Here is a 23,787-nt window from a genome sequence, read left to right as displayed (position 1 = left end):
GGCATGTTTCTAAAGTGTAGTTGCTTATTTGGGCTTCCTTCCTAAATGTTGTTTAAACCAGTGGTTCTCACAAATTGTCATGTCAAGGACCTCAAAATTAATGTGTTTGTTCGCGGACCCGCATCTGTAAATATTTTGTGCCAGGGATCCCCGTACCAGGTTAAAAAACATTCCACATGTGTCACTTTTTTTTCAACTTTTCTTTTTAAATGGCAGATCTACAAGTTCACAACACGTCACATCACGACTCGTTGTGAACTTGTAGATCTGCTATTTTCAAATATCCTATACTAGGTTTAAAGTGCTCATGTGGCCTAGTTGCTTATTCATGAGAGAAAGATTACAGGTATAATACATAATGTTAACTCTTACAAACACTATATACATTTACTACATGAACACATGTTGGATCAATATAATCAATATTGTCACGGGGCAACCCGTGCCCTATACATAAAGACACAGGGGTTAAGGGCAGTTCACGCACACACACACCACACAGCTGCGTCCGATTCATAATCAAGACCACCGGCCGGTTTGGAAGCAGTGACTGTGGGGAGTGTGGCAGATATGTCCTAACCAAATGTCAATACTATAATGTCAATACTGTTGAATGCATTCACAAATTCACAAGTAATTCACACAGACTTTACAGGGATAAAACATTCAGTTTATTGTGTAACCTGTGGTAAAAGGAGTTGCTCATTGTTTGTCACCTGTAACTCCTCTGCAGTACTGGCACTGTGGGTTGAACTGCTAAACAGAGCATGGACCAAACCATGTAGCTTAAGTAGGGGAGGTCCCAGTGGAAGGTGCCATGTACTGTAGAGGAGGAGGGGTGTTTCACAATGTTTATGGGCAAAGTATTATATTATCTATGGAAATGAATTCAAACACAAAATGGGGTTCAGTCTGAAAGTACCATATCTATTTATGTGTTGGGTTATTCATGTTATATTTGTCAGCTTGTAGATAAGCTATTTTTGAAGGTTAATTGCTGCCTCTGTTGTGGTAGGATCCTCTCCTATAAAAAGGAGACAGCAGAGTCAGAGCTTCAGTTATGTTTGGGCAGGCAGAGAGCCCAGTCAGAGCTGCCAGGGCCCCCTCATAGGGGTGTAGCCTAAGTGCGCTTTGTTTTGTTCTGTTACCTTTTTGTTAAGTTTTGCATTAATTTCCTGAGTTCGTTATCTTCGTATTTTTTGGCCAGCATTATTTTTGTTATTCGATACATGCACTGTAAAAAGCTGCACTGACTTGGTGGAGGAGAAGTGGAAGAAATAAAGACCACAAAAGAGAGCATTTCTGACTGTTTTTGGAGTCTCGACCTCCGGTCAACTTTACATGTGGTGTCAGAAGAAAGGAAACAACAGTCAGGATGCCTCCAAAGCCACAATTAAGAAGCAACCAGCAGCAAGTAGCACTCTCCGAGGAGGAAGACGGTGCCGCAGGGGGAGAAATGGAGGAACAAGTCCAACCCACGGTGAGCACCACCTCGTCCCAGGAGGCAACATTCTCCAACCTGGCAAAAATGTTCGACACATATATTCAGTCGCAAATGGAGAAGGATAGGAAGCAAGACAGGGAGAGGGAGCGACAGGAGCGGAAACTCGACGTGATCAACCATCATTTAACCCAGCTCCAGTTGGACATGGAGGCAGCCAGGCCGAGGGCGCCACCAGTGGCAACGGAGCCAGCGATGAGGTCGCCAGCAGCGGGACCAGAGACGGGATCTGCAGCAGCAGGACCATCATCGGTACCAGTGCCAATGGGGGACCCGAGGCTGGTGAGGTTAGAAGACTCGGATGACATTGAACATTTTCTCACAACATTTGAGGCTGGCGGTGGTGTACAGATGGCCACGACAGCAGTGGGCCATCCGGCTGATTCCCTTGCTGACGGGCAAAGCAAGAGGTGCGTTTGTAGCAATGGACTCGGCCTACACACAAGACTACGACCGGCTGAAAGCGGCAGTGTTGAGAAAGTATGAGGTGAACAGAGACTCTTACCGACAACGATTCCGGAGCCTTGAGGTGCCACCAGGCGAGTCACCTCATGAGCTGTATACCCGCCTCAGAGACCTATTCAACAAGTGGGTGGACTTCTCTGTTGCGTCCAAGAAGGACATCATGGAGATGGTGGTCCTAGAGCAATACCTGAGGGTCCTCTACCCAGAAGTGAAGGTCTGGGTCAAAGAACGGGATCCGGAGACGGCGGAAGACGCGGCGGACCTCGTCGACACCTACGTCTCAGCACACAAAGGTCCAGGCTCCTACCTCTACACCGGACAGCGCCAGGCGAAGGGTAAGTCTGAGGGTTGGTTCAAGGGGGGTAGTCCTCAGGGTAGCTCTCATTCCCAACCTAGATCAGGCAGGCCAGTGGTTCAGGAGCACACTAACCCCAGGTCACAGCCAGGTGATAAGTCACAGATTGTGTGTTATAATTGTGGTGAGGTAGGCCATACACGCCCAGTTTGCCCCCTCAAAAAGCACAAATCCACCAGTCTTTGCTATGTCCCTAGGCCTGAATTCACTGTACGCCCTGAAGAACAGCCAGACTCCCCTTTGACCACTGTTCAGCTAAATGGAAAGCCTTACACTGCCCTGTTAGACACAGGCTGTGCACAGTCTCTAGTTCAGTCTCACCTGGTTGCTAGAGAGATGTGGAATGAGGGAGACTCAGTGTCAGTCATTTGTGTCCATGGCCATGAAGAACAGAGCCCTACTGCAGACATTTACCTTGAGGTTAAAGGTCAGGTGTACCTCATGAAAGTTGGTGTTGTCCCAGAATTGCCCTACCCCATCCTGCTAGGTACAGATTTACCAGTCCTGTATGACCTAATCTATGAAAGCAGGGAAAGGTTTTGTGGTGTTGTGACACGTGCCAGAGCCAGGCAGGCTCCATTTCCGGAGGTACAGCCACCAGTTTCCTCTGTAATCCAGCAGGCAGGGCCACCTGTTACACCTGAGGCAGTGTCAGTTAGAGACCCCCTACCTATCACACCCGACACGCAGGCAGACACATTGCAGCTAATGCCATTTCATGGGGAGGTGGTAGGGGAGCCCACAGTTACACAGGAGGACCGATTGGAGAGGCGCAGACAGCAAGTGGGGGAACTTATACCACAGTTCACAGAGCAGGCAGAGCCAGAGGTTCCAGCTCCAGAGCTGCATGTAGACGGGTTACCCTGTGATCTTGCTAAGTGTCAGCGTGAGGACTCCACTCTTGTGCACTGTTTTAAAGAGGCAGAGAAGGAACACTCAATAAATTTGCCCCACCATGAGCGCTATGAGATAGAAAATGACCTTCTGTATAGACTCAGTGAAGATGGCAGACAGCTGGTACTTCCCAAACCCTGTAGAGAGGAAGTTCTGAGGGTGGGTCACACAATCCCTTGGGCAGGTCACCTAGGCTTTATGAAAACCCTGTTGCGCATTTCTAAGAGGTTTTGTTGGCCAGGGATGTATAGCCAGGTTAAGGACTATTGTAAAACCTGTCCAGAATGCCAGTTAACCGCAGGGAAAAAGACAGCCCCTGTACCCCTAATTCCACTCCCTGTCATTGGTACCCCATTTGAGAGAATAGGAGTAGATGTAGTGGGCCCCCTGGAGAGAAGCAAATCAGGAAACAGGTTCATTCTTGTTATCAGTGACTATGCCACCAGATACCCCGAGGCTATCCCCATGAGAGAGGTGACGGCTAGGCAGGTAGCATCAGCTTTGCTGAAGTTCTTCTCTCAAGTAGGGATTCCTAGGGAGGTTTTGACAGACCAGGGTCCCAACTTTATGAGCCGTACGCTCTCACAGGCCTATCAGCTGTTAGGGATTAAGAGAGTAAGGACTACCCCCTACCACCCTCAGACTGATGGGCTGGTAGAGCGTTTCAACCAGACTTTGAAAGGCATACTCAAGAAGTTTGTATCAGAGACTGGTAAAGACTGGGACAAATGGCTGCCATATATTCTGTTTGCCTACCGCGAGGTCCCTCAGGCCTCGACGGGCTTTTCACCTTTTGAGCTGCTTTACGCCCACCAGGTCAGAGGTCCTCTCGATGTGCTCCGTGAGACCTGGGAGGGTCCAGCTCTCGCACAGGACATGAACATCATTTCCTACGTCCTGAATATGCGAGAGCAGCTCATGAGGTCCACAACCATCGCCAGAGAACATCTACTCCAGGCCCAGGCAAAGCAGAAAGACTGGTATGACCGGTCAGCCAGGCAGCGAAGTCTCCAGCCGGGGGACGACGTCTTGTTGCTGTTGCCGACATCAGAGCATAAGCTGTTGGCAAAGTGGCAGGGTCCCTACAAGGTCAAGCAGAAGATGGGTCCGGTGACGTACCAGATCCACATGCCAGAACGCAGACAGCCGTTGCAGACGTTCCATATCAACATGCTCAAGAAATGGAATCCTCGTCCCACCCCACCGCCACCAGCTATCCACGCTCTGTACATCAAGGCTGTGAGGGAGGAAGAGGAGACACCGGAGCAGTACCTACCAGTGCCAGAGGGTGAGCCACAGCTGGAGCTGAGCCACCTCGAGGGGGAGAAGAGGAAGGAGCTTCTTCAGATCCTGCCCAGACACCTGTTTGGGTTAACTCCAGGCCGCACCGACGTCACCCACCACCGCATCACCTTGAAGGAGCCAGAGCCTCTTCGCCAGGCTGTCTACAGGGTTCCAGAACGCCTGCTGCCAGTCCTGAAGAAGGAGATCGAGGCGATGAAGGAAATGGGTGTCATCGAGCCATCGTCCAGTGAATGGAGCAGCCCAATCATCTTGGTCCCCAAGAAAGATGGAACCCTGAGGTTCTGTCTGGATTTTAGGAAGGTGAATAGGGTCAGTAAGAGGGACTTGTATCCAATGCCAAGAATTGACGACCTCTTGGAGAGGGTTGGCAGGTCACGCTACATCACTACCCTCGACCTGTGTAAGGGTTACTGGCAGGTTCCCCTCAACCCAGAGAGCAAAGAAATAACCGCTTTTAGAACACCGTTTGGACATTTCCAGTTTACTGTCCTGCCCTTTGGTCTCCATGGGGCCCCCGCAACTTTCCAGCGGTTAATGGACAAAGTTCTGGTCGGCACAGAGTCCTTTGCAGCGGCATACCTGGATGACGTGGTGGTGTACAGCAGTTCCTGGGAAGAACATCTGACCCATCTACAGGCAGTGTTGCAGAGACTCAAGAGGGCGGGCCTGACCATCCGTCCTGACAAGTGCTCCCTGGCCAAACATGAGACTGAGTACTTGGGGTATGTGCTGGGTAATGGGGTCATTCGTCCACAGGTGGGGAAACTCGAGGCTGTCAGATTGGCTGAGAGACCCACGACCAAGTCTCAGGTCAAATCATTCATTGGCCTGATAGGCTGGTATGGCCGTTTCATTCCCCGTTTATCCACTATCTCAGCTCCCCTCACCGATCTCACTAAAAAGAACTTGCCCAACAAGGTGAGATGGACCGAGGACTGCGAGGTGGCCTTCAATACCCTGAAAGACTTTTTATGCAAGGAACCCATTCTGAAAAGCCCTGACTTCGAACAGCCGTTCGTGGTCCAGACGGATGCCTCAGACGTGGGCATTGGGGCGGCGTTGCTGCAAGGGGAAGCAGGTAACCTCTGTCCCATCGTCTACATCAGCAGGAAGCTCCTCAAGCATGAGGTGCCATACTCTGTGGTGGAAAAGGAGTGCCTTGCCATAAAATGGGCACTTGACTCCCTGAAGTACTATCTTTTGGGGAGAGAGTTCACCTAAGAGACAGACCACCGGGCATTGACCTGGTTGAAGGACATGAAAGACACTAACTCCCGAATCACTAGGTGGTTCCTGGCTATGCAGCCGTATGACTTTGTGGTTCTTTACAGGAAGGGGTCCGAGAATTGCACCGCTGACTTCCTGTCTAGGACGCCACAGGGGGCGTCTTCAGAAGGAGGGGGAAATGTCACGGGGCAACCCGTGCCCTATACATAAAGACACAGGGGTTAAGGGCAGTTCACGCACACACACACCACACAGCTGCGTCCGATTCATAATCAAGACCACCGGCCGGTTTGGAAGCAGTGACTGTGGGGAGTGTGGCAGATATGTCCTAACCAAATGTCAATACTATAATGTCAATACTGTTGAATGCATTCACAAATTCACAAGTAATTCACACAGACTTTACAGGGATAAAACATTCAGTTTATTGTGTAACCTGTGGTAAAAGGAGTTGCTCATTGTTTGTCACCTGTAACTCCTCTGCAGTACTGGCACTGTGGGGTGAACTGCTAAACAGAGCATGGACCAAACCATGTAGCTTAAGTAGGGGAGGTCCCAGTGGAAGGTGCCATGTACTGTAGAGGAGGAGGGGTGTTTCACAATGTTTATGGGCAAAGTATTATATTATCTATGGAAATGAATTCAAACACAAAATGGGGTTCAGTCTGAAAGTACCATATCTATTTATGTGTTGGGTTATTCATGTTATATTTGTCAGCTTGTAGATAAGCTATTTTTGAAGGTTAATTGCTGCCTCTGTTGTGGTAGGATCCTCTCCTATAAAAAGGAGACAGCAGAGTCAGAGCTTCAGTTATGTTTGGGCAGGCAGAGAGCCCAGTCAGAGCTGCCAGGGCCCCCTCATAGGGGTGTAGCCTAAGTGCGCTTTGTTTTGTTCTGTTACCTTTTTGTTAAGTTTTGCATTAATTTCCTGAGTTCGTTATCTTCGTATTTTTTGGCCAGCATTATTTTTGTTATTCGATACATGCACTGTAAAAAGCTGCACTGACTTGGTGGAGGAGAAGTGGAAGAAATAAAGACCACAAAAGAGAGCATTTCTGACTGTTTTTGGAGTCTCGACCTCCGGTCAACTTTACAAATATATTAACAGTCTTTGACATGTCATTATAGATGCATAGATGGATGATATATCAAACATAGATTAAAAAAGACTCACCAGGGTTCTTCTTCCAGTATAAATATCCCAGTACTGCTGCCACTAAGATGATGATGATCACTTTAATAATCCATCTATTCACTGCTACAGTTGATCCTCCCTCTGTGTGAATCATATCATCTGAAACACATAGTTATGACACAACTATAAATATTATATCTCTGTGTGAATCATAACCTCTGAAACACATAGTTATAACACAACTCTAAACATTATACAATCAAATCAATCAAATCAACAGTGGTGTTACATGGTTACAGTCCTGTGGTCCAAAGCTCAAAGGTTTGATTCCTGCCTGGTCTCCATTAACAGCTATGCTAATATACTGTATGTACATTTACATTATTAATACATTAAAGAATACACATGTATTAACACATTAATACATGTATTGATACATTAATTCATGTACATGTAATGTTTGTTATGAGTCAGAATGCAGATGGTTCAGAATGCAGATGGTTCAGAATACAGATGGTTCAGAATGCAGATGGTTCAGAATGCAGATGGTTCAGAATACAGATGGTTCAGAATGCAGATGGTTCAGAATGCAGATGGTTCAGAATACAGATGGTTCAGAATACAGATGGTTCAGAATACAGATGGTTCAGAATGCAGATGGTTCAGAATGCAGATGGTTCAGAATACAGATGGTTCAGAATGCAGATGGTTCAGAATGCAGATGGTTCAGAATGCAGATGGTTCAGAATACAGATGGTTCAGAATGCAAGATGGTTCAGAATGCAGATGGTTCAGAATACAGATGGTTCAGAATACAGATGGTTCAGAATGCAGATGGTTCAGAATACAGATGGTTCAGAATGCAGATGGTTCATAATACAGATGTTGTCATGGCAGCTTGGAGGTCTGTACTGTCTCTTTAATGTCTACTTGTTTGTCCATTAGGTTGGAGCTGCACTCTGCTTGTGGGGAGGTGTGTCCAGGCAATTACGTGGCTGTCTTCCATCCTGCAATTACCTGGCTGGCTACTTATACCTGGCTGTGACGGCACGCAGTGCTCAGTGATATTATCCAGCTAGTGCACACACTGGTGCAGCTAGTACTAGGTCAGTTCTGCTGCTCGTTAGCTTTTAGACCAGATTCTTTCTTGACCATCTTGGAGCCTGTACCTTGGTTCTTTTGAATAAGAGACACTTTAGTTTACTTAAATTACGTCTCCTTTGTTTGTGTTCTGCATCTGGGTTCACTCACTGTCTGCCTTGACATTATCACTGAGCCATTATGAACCCAGCAGACACAAACACTGTACACCAGGCCCTGGCTGGTCAGGCCGCCTTGCTAGGAACTCATGATCAGGCCTTAAGAGAGATTATGGATGGTATGCGGGACCTCTCCAGTAACATGGCCAGTCTACGTAAGGACCTTAGTAACACCACTGCTCAGATTTGACCCCTGCCTCCTGATGATGAAGAAGAGTTGCCTGCTGTGCGACCGGGTCCCTCTCGGGAGCCTAATGTGCCGATGCCAGAGCGATACGGCGGCGACCTTGGTACCTGCAGTGATTTCCTTCTCCAGTGCTCTATCGTCTTTGATCTTCAGCCACAGGCATATTCCACTGAACGATCTCGTATTGCTTACCTTCTCAGCTGCTTAAAGGGCGAGGCGTTGGCTTGGGCTAGGCCCGTATGGGAGAGCATGTCTCCTGTTTGTCACTCTTACCAGGCTTTCACCCAGGCCATGAGGTCTGTGTTCGATCATCCAGTGAAAGGAAGTCATCCAAACGGCTGTTGACATTAAGACAAGGATCCAGAAGTGTCGCAAGATACGCAGTTGAATTCCGCTCTCTTGCTGCTGAAAGTATGTGGGATGACATCGCCTTACAAGAGTTTTTTCAACATGGTCTGTCTGACGTTCTCAAAGATGAACTAGCCGCTCGTGAGGAAGCAGAGGATCTTGATTCGCTCATTTCCCTATCCATTCGTCTCGATAACCGGCTCCGTGAACGACAGAGGGAGAGAGGTGGGCGTTTCTCCCGTGTGTTTTCTCCTCGACACTCTCCAACACCTGCATCTTCGGCCTCCTCCGGAAACACCCGAGAGCCTCTGACTACGCTCGAGCCTGAGCCGATGCAGGTCGGGCGAGCTCGTGCCCCGCTGACAACAGAGGAGCGACGTCGTCGTCAGCGCAACAACATTTGCTTCTACTGCGGCCAGCCTGGCCACTTCAAACAGGACTGCCCTCTGTTGTCAGGAAACGACAGGGGCTCTCAGTCAGGAGGGGACTGATGGGCCAGACTACGTGTCACACCTCCACCACAAGAACTCCTGTTCAAGCGCAGCTGGTCTTTGGAGGTACTGTTCACTCTTTTTCTGCATTAATAGATTCTGGCGCTGATGAAAGTTTCATTGATTCCTCTGTATGTGAAAGACTGAATATTCCCCTTGTTGACCTAGAGGTGCCGCTAAAGACCAATACCTTGAGTGGAGCTGTTAGCCATTGTCACCAAGAAGACCCTTTATGCTTCACCTTTCTGGTAAACACCAAGAGCATATCAGTTTCTATGTAATGCGCTCTCCTGATGTTCCTCTGGTACTTGGAATTCCTTGGCTAATGTTACACAATCCCCATGTAGACTGGAGGTCTAGCACTATTCGTAGTTGGAGTGTTTTTTGTCATTCATGTTGTCTCAAGTCTGCCCTGGGCCCTAACTCCCTCAATTCATCTCCCTCAGTTACTCCTCCAGACCTGACCACTGTGCCTTCTAAATACCATGATTTGGGAGAGGTTTTTAGTAAACAACGGGCTCTCTCTCTCCCACCTCACCGGCCCTATGACTGCCCCATTGAGCTGCTGCCTGACGCGCCGCTGCCTGGAAGCCGCCTGTACAACCTCTCTCGCCCTGAACGTGAGTCTATGGAGAATTATATTCAGACGTCCCTGGCTGCTGGCCTTATTCGTCCCTCCTCGTCACCTGTGGGAGCAGGTTTTTTCTTTGTTGGGAAGAAGGATGGCAGTCTGAGGCCCTGCATAGATTATAGAGGCTTGAACAATATCACAGTCAAGAACCGTTACCCCCTTCCACTCATTGGCTCAGCGTTCGAACCCCTTGAGGGAGCTACCGTCTTTTCTAAATTGGATCTGCGCAATGCCTACCACCTGGTACGGATCCGCAACGGTGATGAGTGGAAGACGGCATTCAACACTCCTCTAGGGCACTTCGAATACCTGGTGATGCCATTTGGACTCACTAACGCCCCTGCAGTATTCCAGGCCATGGTAAATGATGTTTTGAGGGACATGCTTAACCGTTTTGTTTTTGTTTACCTAGATGACATCCTTGTTTTTTCTGAGTCTTTGGCTGAACACGTCGAGCATGTCCGCCTGGTCCTGCAGAGGCTTCTCGAGAACCAGCTTTTCATGAAGGCCGAGAAGTGTGAGTTTCATGTGCCAACCACCTCCTACCTGGGCTACATCATCTCAGAGGGGCAGATGAGCATGGATCCTTCCAAGGTGACGGCGGTCTCTGAGTGGCCACAGCCTACCTCCCGCAAACAGCTTCAGCAGTTCCTGGGGTTCGCAAATTTCTATCGCCGCTTCATCAGGAACTACAGCCGCGTTGCAGCCCCTTTGACGGCCCTCACCTCAACCACGACCAGGTTCAAGTGGACTCCTGAGGCTGCTGCTGCCTTCCAACTGCTGAAAGGACTCTTCACCACTGCTCCCATCTTGGTTCAGCCTGACCGCTCCCGGCAGTTCGTTATGGAGGTGGACGCCTCTGATGTCGGGGTCGGAGCTGTTCTCTCTCAGCGGTCAGCCTCAGACCAGAAGCTCCATCCTTGCGCCTTCCTCTCCCACAAGCTCGATGCGGCTGAGAGGAATTACGATGTAGGGAATCATGAACTTCTGGCTGTAGTCCTTGCCTTAGTGGAGTGGCGACACTGGCTGGAGGGAACCGAACACCCTTTTGTGGTTTGGACGGACCACAAGAACCTAGCCTACCTCAAGACAGCTAAACGGCTCAACTCTCGTCAGGCCAGATGGGCCCTGTTCTTGGGACGTTTTCAGTTCACCCTGACCTACCGGCCAGGCTCCAAGAACACTAAGGCTGATGCCCTGTCACGCCAGTATGCTGCTGATGAGGCAACTGCACCTCCTGAGACCGTCCTGTCTCCCTCCTGTGTTGTCGCTGCACTCACCTGGGACATTGAGTCGACCATTCTGGAGGCCCAACGCACCCAGCCAGATCCAGGCACGGGCCCTCCAGGTCATTTATTCGTCCCGACTCTATACGCTCTAATGTTCTCCAGTGGGCGCACGCCTCCCGGATCAACTGTCATCCTGGAAGGAATCGCACCATTGAGGTCCTTCGGCGTCACTTCTGGTGGCCTTCCATGGAGGTGGATGCCAGAGGTTACGTGGCTGCGTGTTCAGTGTGTGCCCAGAACAAGACCTCTAACCGACCCAGCTCTGGTCTCCTTCTCCCTCTACCTATTCCTCAGCGCACTTGGTCCCACGTTGCTGTGGATTTTGTCTGCCGCCTTCCGAAGGTAAAACAGTTATTTTTACCATCATAGATCGTTTCTCTAAGGCTGCTCACTGTGTTGCTCTCCCTAAGCTCCCCTCTGCCACTGAGACAGGCAACCTCTTAGTTCAACATGTGTTCCGTATTCATGGTATTCCTGCTGACATTGTTTCAGACCGTGGCCCTCAGTTCACCTCTCAGGTGTGGAGAGCTTTTTGCACTGCACTGGGTGCCACGGTTAGTCTGTCCTCAGGTTTTCATCCCCAAACCAATGGTCAAGTTGAGCGATGGAACCAAGAGCTGGAGACCACGTTGCGTTGCCTAGCCTCCTCCCATCAGTCTACCTGGGCGTCTCAGCTTGTGTGGGCAGAGTATGCTCACAACTCGGCGACTAGCACGGCTACCAGCTTGTCTCCCTTCCAGTGTTCCCTGGGCTATCAACCCCCTCTATTCCCAGTCGAGGAGGGGGACATTGCCGTCCCCTCGGTTCAGGCCCACCTCCGTCGCTGCCGACGAGCCTGGAAGACTGCTCGTGCTGCCCTTTTGCGGACATCCCGGCAGAATCAGAGACATACAAATAAACGGAGGGTTCCAGCTCCAGTTTATCGACCTGGACAGAAGGTGTGGTTGTCGACTACTGATTTGCCTCTTCGGACGGAGTCTCGTAAGCTGTCTCCTAGATTCATTGGACCTTTTCCCATCATCAAGATCATAAATCCGGCTGCAGTCCGCCTGAAGCTGCCCCGGACCCTTCGTGTTCATCCTACCTTCCACGTGTCACGTATTAAGCCAGTGGTCACTAGTGCTCTGTCCCCCCCCTATTTCGCCCCCTCCTCCTCCCAGGATGCTGGATGGTGGCCCAGTCTACACTGTCCGCCGTCTGCTCGATGTCCGGCCCCGTGGTCGGGGGCTATAGTACCTGGTGGACTGGGAGGGTTATGGGCCGGAGGAGCGCTGCTGGGTCCCTCGGCGCCACATTTGTGACGCTGCTCTCGTCCTGGAGTTCCATCAGCGGTACCCTGATAGGCCGGGTAGGACGCCTGGAGGCGCCCGTTAAAGGGGAGGTACTGTCATGGCAGCTTGGAGGTCTGTACTGTCTCTTTAATGTCTGCTTGTTTGTCCATTAGGTTGGAGCTGCACTCTGCTTGTGGGGAGGTGTGTACTGGCAATTACGTGGCTGTCTTCCATCCTGTAATTACCTGGCTGGCTACTTATACCTGGCTGTGACGGCACGCAGTGCTCAGTGATATTATCCAGCTAGTGCACACACTGGTGCAGCTAGTACTAGGTCAGTTCTGCTGCTCGTTAGCTTTTAGACCAGATTCTTTCTTGACCATTAGTAACTCCGGATCTCTCCCACAGTCAGCCTGACAGCCTCCCACGCAGCTCCAACCTGGACAGAAGACCGCAGATCTACAAGGACTGCCTTTGCTCTATGCTACTTTGGACCCCCTGCTTAATCTCCTTTGTGGTGAAAACATACCTAAGTTATTACTCGGCTCTTGGAGCCTGTACCTTGGTTCTTTTGAATAAAAGACACTTTAGTTTACTTAAATTACGTCTCCTTTGTTTGTGTTCTGCATCTGGGTTCACTCACTGTCTGCCTTGACAGATGGTTTAGAATGCAGATGGTTCAGAATGCAGATGGTTCAGAATGCAGATGGCTCAGAATGCAGATGGTTCAGAATACAGATGGTTTAGAATGCAGATGGTTCAGAATGCAGATGGTTCAGAATACAGATGGTTTAGAATGCAGATGGTTCAGAATACAGATGGTTCAGAATGCAGATGGTTCAGAATACAGACGGTTTAGAATGCAGATGGTTCAGAATGCAGATGGTTCAGAATGCAGATGGTTCAGAATGCAGATGGTTCAGAATGCAGATGGTTCAGAATGCAGATGGTTCAGAATGCAGATGGTTCAGAATACAGATGGTTCAGAATGCAGATGGTTCAGAATACAGATGGTTCAGAATGCAGATGGTTCAGAATACAGATGGTACAGAATGCAGATGGTTCAGAATACAGATGGTTCAGAATGCAGATGGTTCAGAATGCAGATGGTTTAGAATGCAGATGTTTCAGACTGCAGATGGTTCAGAATGCAGATGGTTTAGAATACAGATGGTTCAGAATGCAGATGGTTCAGAATGCAGATGGTTTAGAATACAGATGGTTCAGAATGCAGATGGTTCAGAATACAGATGGTTTAGAATGCAGATGGTTCAGAATGCAGATGGTTCAGAATGCAGATGGTTCAGAATACAGATGGTTCAGAATGCAGATGGTTCAGAATACAGATGGTTCAGAATGCAGATGGTTCAGAATACAGATGGTTCAGAATGCAGATGGTTTAGAATGCAGATGGTTCAGAATGCAGATGGTTCAGAATACAGATGGTTTAGAATGCAGATGGTTCAGAATACAGATGGTTCAGAATGCAGATGGTTCAGAATACAGACGGTTTAGAATGCAGATGGTTCAGAATGCAGATGGTTCAGAATGCAGATGGTTCAGAATGCAGATGGTTCAGAATGCAGATGGTTCAGAATACAGACGGTTTAGAATGCAGATGGTTCAGAATGCAGATGGTTCAGAATGCAGATGGTTCAGAATGCAGATGGTTCAGAATGCAGACGGTTCAGAATGCAGATGGTTCAGAATGCAGATGGTTCAGAATGCAGATGGTTCAGAATGCAGATGGTTCAGAATGCAGATGGTTCAGAATGCAGATGGTTCAGAATACAGCTGCACATCTTTTAACTGGCTCCAGAGAGTCTGATCATATTTTTTTCAAAGTAAAAAAAAGTGCTTAGGAAGCGAGATACAGCCTTTTTCAGTTATAAGTTAAACAAGGAGTGGATGGAGCTGCAAATCTTCAGATAATGATATCTTGGGTTTTTTTAAACATTTTTTTTCAGAAACACGTCAAACACGTCATTGGCACGTTGCGCCATAGCGGTAACGGAAACACGTCAATGGCACTCAATGAGTTAACACACATTCTAGCTGCTTTGCACATGGTTGTCCATTTCTTTCTAAAGCTACTGATGAACATTATTAGCACCAATACGTCTATTTCTTTCTAAAGCTACCGATGAACATTATTAGCACCAATACGTCTATTTCTTTCTAAAGCTACTGATGAACATTATTAGCACCAATAAGTCTATTTCTTTCTAAAGCTACTGATGAACATTATTAGCACCAATACGTCTATTTCTTTCTAAAGCTACTGATGAACATTATTAGCACCAATAAGTCTATTTCTTTCTAAAGCTACTGATGAACATTATTAGCACCAATACGTCTATTTCTTTCTAAAGCTGCTGATGAACATTATTAGCACCAATAAGTCTATTTCTTTCTAAAGCTTCTGATGAACATTATTAGCACCAATAAGTCTTTTTCTTTCTAAAGCTGCTGATGAACATTATTATCACCAATAAGTCTATTTCTTTCTAAAGCTGCTGATGAACATTATTAGCACCAATAAGTCAATTTCTTTGTAAAGCTGCTGATGAACATTATTAGCACCAATAAGTAATTTTTTTTCTAAAGCTGCTGATGAACATTATTAGCACCAATACGTCTATTTCTTTCTAAAGCTGCTGATGAACATTATTAGCACCAATAAGTCAATTTCTTTCTAAAGCTAATGAGGAACATTATTATCACCAATAAGTCATCCAGCCTGGCTCACCAGTGACATCAGTCTTCTGAACAGGGTTACAACACTAGAGGAGCAGCTTCTGGTAACACAGAACTCCCAGCACCAAGAACACATTGGCTGCAATATGTATTGTCTCCGGCGGGTCCATGCCCGGGCCTACGCCCGGGCATGGACCAGGGGCCGCCCGGCTCCACTACCCGGGGCGGAACTTCCCCTGGTGGGCATGGGGAGGAGGCAATAGCCTCCTTGTGCCTCCGCGGTGGAGGTTTGTCGGCCGTAGGCAGGCCAGGAAGCAACGCACCGACTCCTGTCAGACAACGCTGTATGCGGTGCGAGCCTGCGTTTTCTTTGTTATCGCCGTTTTAATGCGAAAGTAGCAGACAAGTTCAGACCAGTTTATTTTTTTGTATTGGAACCAGACACGGTAAAACTACTACGTCACATTTTTCATGTAGGCTACCTTAATTTTATTTAAACAAAAAACGTTTCATCTGCCTGAATAGATTATTTTGATTATAAGTTCCCGTTTCATGTGAAGGACAGGTAAATACTGCTCCTCCATCACAGGCTCAGATCCTCGGAGTGTCCGTTCTCCTGGACAAGTCTGGGCTCAAACATTACAGTATATAAGCTTATTAAACACTATTTGACTATAGAATATATAATCATACATTTTTCCCGCAGGAGCGAGCGCTTCTCAACACCAACCGTGGCCAACGCATACAGAGACATAAATGGACTTATGCAGTATTTGAATTAAAGTTTTACTGCATATAATATTGTATATTAAAAATAAAAATAAATCGAGATTTGATAGGTCATTTTTGGCCAATTCTGACAGCACTGTAAGCGCGGACATGTGCAAAAGAATGCTTGTATTCCAAACAGAGAGGAGCATTCGGAATAAAGTGTTTATATGGTCAATTCCGATTGGTATATCCCGATTCAAACGGTATATACCACCCCTCCAAACCCGAATGAAAAGTCATTCCGATCAGACCGGAATGGAATATTGTATTCCAATTGAGGTGTTTACATGAGCATTTTTATTCTGAATGAGCAGTCATTCAGAATATAAGCGGAATATCCCTGTCCATGTAACCGCAGCCAGTGCATCAAACTCACTGGTATATCCTATAGGTCAATAGCACTGGTATATACGGTATACCTCTATACTAAGGTCAATAGTACGCTGGAATAGATAGATAGATAGATAGATAGATAGATAGATAGATAGATAGATATAGATAGATATATTATTTTTAACTTTAATTAGTGTTTTTAGTTGTATGTCTGTATTGTATTTGCTTTGTTCAGGAGCCCAGGAAGACTAGAGGCTCATTCATGTGTCTATAATGGGGAACCTTTAATACATATTAACATAAACATTACCTGAGATGTAACGTTGTGTCTCAACAGTGTAGTTGATGTGTGTCAGGTGAACTCTACAGGTCACGTTCTTTGCTTCCCTCACTGTCACATTCCTCTGGACAATGTAACAGTGTTGAGAAGGTCTGTGTGTCACTGAGGGTTCAGCAGAGATGTTGTTTTCATCTCTGTCCAGCCAAGACATCTCAGGTTGTGGAAACCAGCACCCAGAAGCACATGACAAAGATAAACCACCGTCTGTTGGTCCATTTGAAGAGATCACTGGCTGAGACACATTCCCTGCAAAAAAAAACATATAAATATGATAATCAATCAATATATCCATCCATCTATCTATCTACATTGCTGAAAATATTTACACATCGAAAATCTAAAGCTATAGACGCTACAACAAGAGAGAACATCTTTATAAACTAAAGTTATATTATTTTGTGCTATCAGTAGGCCTATGGACGATTCATGTCTTGGGTTGAGGTCAAAGGTGACACCTAGGTTTTTAACGGAAGATTAAGATTGGGAAATAGTCTGCCTGCCTGCCTGTCTGTCTGTCTGTCTGTCTGTCTGTCTGTCTGTCTGTCTGTCTGTCTGTCTGTCTGTCTGTCTGTCTGTCGCCCCTAGAGGAAGGCAGAGATAAAGTGATGCTATGAGTAATACAGGTATTTAAGGGTTTTCTTAACAGGCAGGTAGGAAGTTACCAATCTTTGGGTCCTCATAACACCACACAGGTCACAGTGTTGTGAGAGGGAGGTTTATGAATGGTTGTTTCCTTGCTCTATGGAGTGCAGTGTTGTCTTTGATGTGAAGTGTACAATGTTGTGTTGAAGTGTGACTCAGGCCTAAGATCTTTGGTCACAGCATCACTAGGACAATAACACTTACCAACAAGGAGCTGGATCAAAGTGTAGATGTTCAGTCGTGGAGCAAAACATCTGTAGGTACCCTCGTCTGAGAGCTTCACCCTGGACAGTTTCAGTGAGATGTTACCATTAGGAAGCTTCTCAGGAAACAGAGACGTTCTATCTTTGTACAACGGGTTCAGTTCTTCGCCATGTTTGTAATCTCCATCTTGGAGGAGATTAATGAGGTACGGCTTCAGGTCAGGTCTGGACCACTCCACTGTATTCCTGCCCATGTTGACTGGTGGTTCAATACGACATGGAAGGATCACCTCATCTCCCACTTTGACCAGGATGTCCTGAGACCCGATCACCTGATATTGTCCTTAAAACAAAACCAAATGAAGCATGGTGTTAGTTCATGATGCACACTGGACTCATACTGTAATCAGCTGTCAGTCAGCTGGTTGTTTACATTCATGCTCTGAACAGGGTGGTCTCTTTAAATAGGGCTTTATTTTCTTTAAAAGGATCCCTGCCAAATATGCCTTAATACATTGCATTATACATTATAATTGTCATCTATAACTAAAATGTAAAATTACAACACCTTACATAGTTTCTTTATTTTAGAAATAGTAAATCTTTCACTCAATAGGGGCAATGCCCGTCGCAGATTGATGATGTCATTTGTCCATGTGTGGTCTAGGGCTGTCAGTTCTCCTCTATAATCCCATTCGAATTTCAATGCTTTATTATTTTTAATATTTGAATATTTTATATAATATGTAATTATATTAAATAATGCATAGTAGTACAATAATAAACACACACTGTTATGATTATGACGGTTATGAAGAGGCTTGGTGTAGGCTAGGTTTCTCTTTGTGTGTGTATGTGTGTGTGTGTGTGTGTGTGTGTGTGTGTGTGTGTGTGTGTGTGTGTGTGTGTGTGTGTGTGTGTGTGTGTGTGTGTGTGTGTGTGTGTGTGTGTGTGTGTTTGCGTGGGTGGGTGTATGTTTGCTTGCGCGCGTGTGTGTGTGTGTGTGTGTGTGTGTGTGTGTGTGTGTGTGTGTGTGTGTGTGTGTGTGTGTGTGTGTGTGTGTGTGTGTGTGTGTGTGTGTGTGTGTGTGTGTGTGTGTGTGTGTGTGTGGATTGGCTTGGGTGTGTGTTTGCTTGGGTGTGTGTGGGAGAGTGTCGTGGTGTGATTGGATGATTATAGGAGGGGGAGTGCAGCAGCAGACGCATCCGTTCCTGATTGGTGACCAGAGGACTGCTTCAACTTTAAAAGGCTGTCAGTGAGCCAGCTACAGCGAACCCGTTCCTTCTCGACTCCCAACCCGCCCGCCATTCCTCTGTGATCTAAAGCCATTGTGCATGTGAAGCCGAACAGACATGTAGTACTCGATGTTGCCATCTCTCGTTCTCTATTGTTCTCAGCTAAGAAAGGGGGGGGGGGACTGTTTTGATTATATTGTTTGAGCTTTGTTTTTCCGATAAGGAGGTCAGCAGTTGTATTTTGTTTTCTTTCGTGTGTAGGTAAGAGGTTATTGTTCCTAGGTCTGTTTTGTTGTGAATAGTGCTCCGCCCCTGGCGAGTTTGGAACCCCCACTACCACCTCCCGCCTTGGGCCCTGTGGAGAGTGGAGCTAGCCTCCCACAGGGCCGCGGTGAACAACAGCCAGCCACCGCCGCTGTGGGTGCCGGCCCTCAGCCCCCACAGCACCAGGGTAGCCAGGCCATCTCCCCCTCCTCCCCCCCGCCCCAGTCGTTCCTCTCCAGCGGCAGCTACCAGCAGGAGGAGGAACACTACTCTATGCAGGAGGAGTACGATGAGGAGGGCGAGTACGAGGAGGACGACGAGGATGAGGAGCTCCTGTGTCATCAGGACTCCTCGGACGTCGCCATGCTCAGCCCACTGCCGGGAGACGACGGACGGGCCACGTCCACCAACACCCCCCTCCCCCCCTCCTCTCTCCCTGGTCAACTCTCTCTCCAGGCCCCTGCGGACGACGCGGACGAGGCCCAGAGCGTCCCCAAGCTCTCTGTCTCCACTGCGTTCGAGCGGGCGGTGATTAGATGCGGCCAGCAGCTTCAAGTGGAGGAACCACAGGCCTCCTCCTCTGCAGCTACGCCTTCGTTCCCGGACATGGTTGCCCCGGAGCCTTGCCGTCCGCGAATAAGGAAACTTCCAGTGGCCAGGGGGTTCAAGAAGAATCTCCAGGCATCCTGGAAGGGCCACGCTGACCCCGCGAAGCTCAGCTTCGAAACCAACGTGGCAGGGGGAGTGGGACTGGGACTCAGTCTCCCCCCCATGGACTCTGTCCTGGCCACCAGTCTGGGGGCGATGAGTAGGGGGCGCGTCTCCCTCACTCCCAAGCCTACCTTCACCAACCAAAAAGATAAAGCTGCCTCAGCGGCCACAGAGAGGTCTTATAAAGCAACAGCCCTCGTCGCCAAGACTCTCAATACCAGCACCTTGTTACAGGGCTCCCTGAGCGTGCTGCCTCAGGACCTGAAACCCGCCCTGGGCGACCACGCTGAGGAGGTCGAGTTGGTGATGCAGTTCATCATACAACTGAACCTGCACGCCACTCACTGGACCGGGAGGTCCCTGGACCTCTGCGCCATGCAGGAATGGACCAGATGGCTGGACCTCGTTAATTTCCCCAGCAAAGCCGGCCAGGAAGCCAAGAAGCAGCGTATGGCCCTCGCCGGTTTTATCTCCCGTCCGACAGGGGGCGCCAAAACGCCACTGTAGTAAGGGAGTCTCACAAGATGGCCGCACGGAAGGTAGGCAAGATGGCGACAACCAGATCAGACCGGATGTTGACATCGAGGAGGCATCACGTGTGGGGTCACGTGACTTCCTTGAATTTCCCAGTCAGTCATATAACGCCTATACTGTCTGTAGTGGGCACCACACATGTGGCCCCACCAGATCAACCGACCACGTCACTAGTTTCCATGGTAACGACCGAACGGTTTGTGGGACGAATGACGCCAGCAGCCCCCCCCAACACTCTAGCTCGCTGTTTAACACAGTGGAAAGCTTGCTCCGCACCATACAGAAGGGTTACAAGATACAATTCTCCGCGAAGCCTCCCATGTCTGACAAGGTATTGTTCTCCCATGCGACGGGCGGAGCGGCGCTGACTTTGAGAGAGGAGGTTCTCTCTCTCCTAAGCAAGGTGCTATCAGAGAATTATCTCCGGATCAGAAACGCCTGGGTTTCAACTCGAAATATTTTCTGGTCAAGAAGCAGGGGGGGTGTGCGACCCATCCTGGATCTAAGAGGTCTCAACAAGTTTCTAACGAAATTCAAGTTTCATATGCTGACAACCGCGACGTTATTACGCACGGTGCCTCAGGGCGACTGGTGGACCAGCATAGATCTGAAGGACGCTTATTTCCACATTCCTATTTACCCACCGCACAGGAAATTCCTGCGCTTCGGTTTCGAGGGACGGGTGTACAAGTCCACGGTCCTCCCATTTGGAATGTCCCTGAGCCCCTGTGTGTTCGTGAAGTGCACACAGGCAGCTATAGCTCCGTTGAGGAGACAGGGGATCTGTCTGTCGACTTACATCGACGACTGGCTCTTGGCCGGGGACTCCGGTCGAGAGGTGGCGAGACACACAGAGATAGCTATCTCCCACCTGACGTCGTTGGGTTTCACCGTCAATTTTCAGAAGAGCGTGCTGATTCCACGTCAACTAACCTCTTTCATAGGGATTTCACTGGATTCAACCACGCTCGTGGCACGTCTATCCAAGGAGAGGATAGACAGTTTCCTAGCCTGTGTGAGGTCTTTTCAAGTAGGAAAGAAAGTCACGTACAGGTTGTGCATGCAGGCGGCGGGTCTCATGGCTTCGGCCATACACCTGATCCGCCTAGGCAGACTCTTTATGAGACCATTTCAGAGGTGGATGCGGGCTCTCAACATCCCGCCTACCATGGGGTCTCGACGGGTTCTGGTGTCTCCACGTTGCATGGATGCACTCAGACCGTGGTCACGCGCACTGTTTCTATCAGAGGGTGTCAGTATAGGTGCGGTGATTTTGCGGAAGGTCGTTACGACGGACGCCAGTCTTACAGGCTGGGGCGCCGTTCACGAGGGCCGTGCAGCCAGGGGGGTGTGGGACCCCAGTCTACAGTCGGCCCACATCAACTACCTGGAGCTGATGGCGGTGTTTCTCGCACTCAAACATTTCGAGGCGCGCATCAGCGGTTGCCATGTCCTGGTCAGGACGGACAACACGACCATGTGCTACGTCAACAAGCAGGGAGGCTTAGGCTCCCGAGTGTTGGACGACCTGGCCCGCGAGCTGACAATGTGGTGCGACTCGCGCCTGTTGTCAATTTGTGCGCTCCATGTCCCGGGCCTTCAGAACAGCGGGCGGATCTGCTGTCCAGGGGCAGGTATTGGTACACGTATTGGTCACTCAATCCGAAAGTGGTGAACATGATCTGGACCAGGTTTGGCCGACCACAGATCGATTTATTTGCCTCAGCAGAGAACGGAAGTGCTCTCGCTTTTTCTCAGTGAGGGCGACAGACCTCTCGTTGAGCCTGGACGCGCTAGCTCACAGCTGGCCGAGGAAACTGCTGTATACATTCTCGCCGCTGGAGCTGATCCGCCCAACATTGGAGAGGGTCAGACTCCACGGTCTGTCTGTGCTGCTGGTGGCACCAGCATGGGGCGTGTGGAGATCAGAGATAACTCCTCTCCTCTACGCCAAGCCGTGGCCCCTCCCTCCGATCGCGGACCTGCTGCAGCAAGCAGGGAACGAAATCAACCACCCCCGCCCCCGGGAACTGGACCTGTGGGTCTGGCCCGTGAAAGGGCCACCTTAGACTCGTGCGGCTTGCCCCCTGATGTGGTGGCTACCATTCCACCCAGGGCCGGATCTACGAGGGCTGCCTATGACATTAAATGGAATATTTTTGTGTCATGGTGCCGGGAGCAGTCACCCGTGGTGGTGGCTTTTCGAGCTCCAGTGCGCAGTGTTCTTATTTTCCTGCAGAGCAGGTTAAATCAGGGCTTGGCCTTCTCGACGGTCAAAGTGTACCTGGGGGCCATCTCCGCCTGCCACGAAGGTTTCGATGGCGGGACGGTTGGCAAGCATCCCCTGGTGCGGCGGTTCATGGGTGGCGCCAGACGGGCTAGGCCAACTAACACGCCTTTGTTCCCGGCCTGGGATTTGGCTGTGGTGCTGAATGCACTTTGCCTTTCTCCCTTTGAGCCTCTCGAGGCTGCGGACCTGAAAATAGTTAGTCTTAAGACGGTCCTCTTGGTAGCCCTGTCTACGGCTAAGAGAGTTAGTGACCTACATGCACTCTCGGTGAGTTCGGAGTGCTTGAGGTTCTCTGGTGACGACAGGAGGGTTCTGTTGAAACCGAACCTGGCGTTTGTTACCAAGACCGGGGTGGTGGCACCGGCTCCGGTTGAGTTGGTCGCTTTCCATCCGCCTCCTTTTGCTTCGGCGGAGGTCTCTGTCCAGTGAGGGCCTTGAGGCTCTACTGTCAAAGGACGGCGGCCAGCAGGTCGTCTACGCAGCTGTTTGTCTCCTATGGCCGCGGTGACCAGCAGAAAGCGATCGCCAAGGCGACGCTCTCCAGGTGGATAGTTGAGGCCTGGTGGACTGAGGGCTCACTCAACTAGGGGTGTGGCTGCATCCTGGGCCCTCTCTAGGGGGGCTTCGGTCCAGGAGATTTGCACGGCCGCTAACTGGTCGTCACCTTCGACCTTTCCAGCCTTTTACAGCCTGGATGTGGCGGCTTCCTCAGTGGCGCACGCAGTCCTGGGTGTGGCAGCCTCATCTACTTGAGGTGCTTTTCTCCTCCTGACATGATCCTGGGGGCTAACAATCAGTTGGTCTCGGGAGCAGGGGGCCCTGTTCCCTTGTTGTAGGGTTAGTAGATGACAGACCTTGTTTGTCTATTAGCTGAACTAGAACTTCGGCCGCGCTGCGCGCGGCCTCAGCTCTATATCATATGATTATTATATTTGATTAAGATATATGATCTTATAATAATCATGGGGCAGGTATAATCATTATCTAATAATCATATATAATATAATGAATCATCATACATCTTATTAAGTAATGTGTTCACAGAGAGACAGACAGGCTAGATATAGATAGATATATAGTTAGATAGATAGATAGATAGAATATTCGTTTTATGCTGATGGATAGATAGATAGATAGATAATGTACATTTGTTTGTACTCAAGTACTGTACAAATGTGAGGGGTTTTAACTTTACTGGATTATCTTCAATTTTCAGTACTTGTACTTGTACTCGACTACATCTCAGAGGCAAATATTGTCCTTTTGTAAACTGTAGATGTATATAATTATTACACAACCTGCATTAACCACTGTATCCCTATATACTTTGGCTATTTTAAAATAGCCAGTGTACACGCTCACAACGCGTGGCTTTGCGAGTTGTTGTGAGCTTGTAGATCAGCTGTTTT

The 23,787-nt window shown here is 48.8% G+C and overlaps 1 protein-coding gene across 1 annotated transcript in view; it reads right to left on the bottom strand.

Annotated features, from left to right (window-relative positions):
* LOC308086394 (uncharacterized protein) overlaps window positions 1-23,787 on the bottom strand; it is a gene marked incomplete at its 3' end in the record, with an annotated part of 60,585 nt that overhangs the window by 17,726 nt on the left and 19,072 nt on the right. The window contains exons 4-6 of the mRNA XM_080429914.1: window positions 17,346-17,687; window positions 16,470-16,745; window positions 6,922-7,041 (exon numbers count right to left, since the gene is read on the bottom strand). Of these exons, the coding sequence (XP_080286040.1) occupies window positions 6,922-7,041; window positions 16,470-16,745; window positions 17,346-17,687 (738 nt within the window). The remainder of the gene's footprint in view (window positions 1-6,921; window positions 7,042-16,469; window positions 16,746-17,345; window positions 17,688-23,787) is intronic.

Source organism: Gymnoscopelus braueri (assembly GCF_963280865.1).
Source record: "Gymnoscopelus braueri genome assembly, chromosome: 6".
Taxonomy (NCBI): domain Eukaryota; kingdom Metazoa; phylum Chordata; class Actinopteri; order Myctophiformes; family Myctophidae; genus Gymnoscopelus; species Gymnoscopelus braueri.
This window is presented reverse-complemented; position numbering and strand designations above follow the sequence as displayed.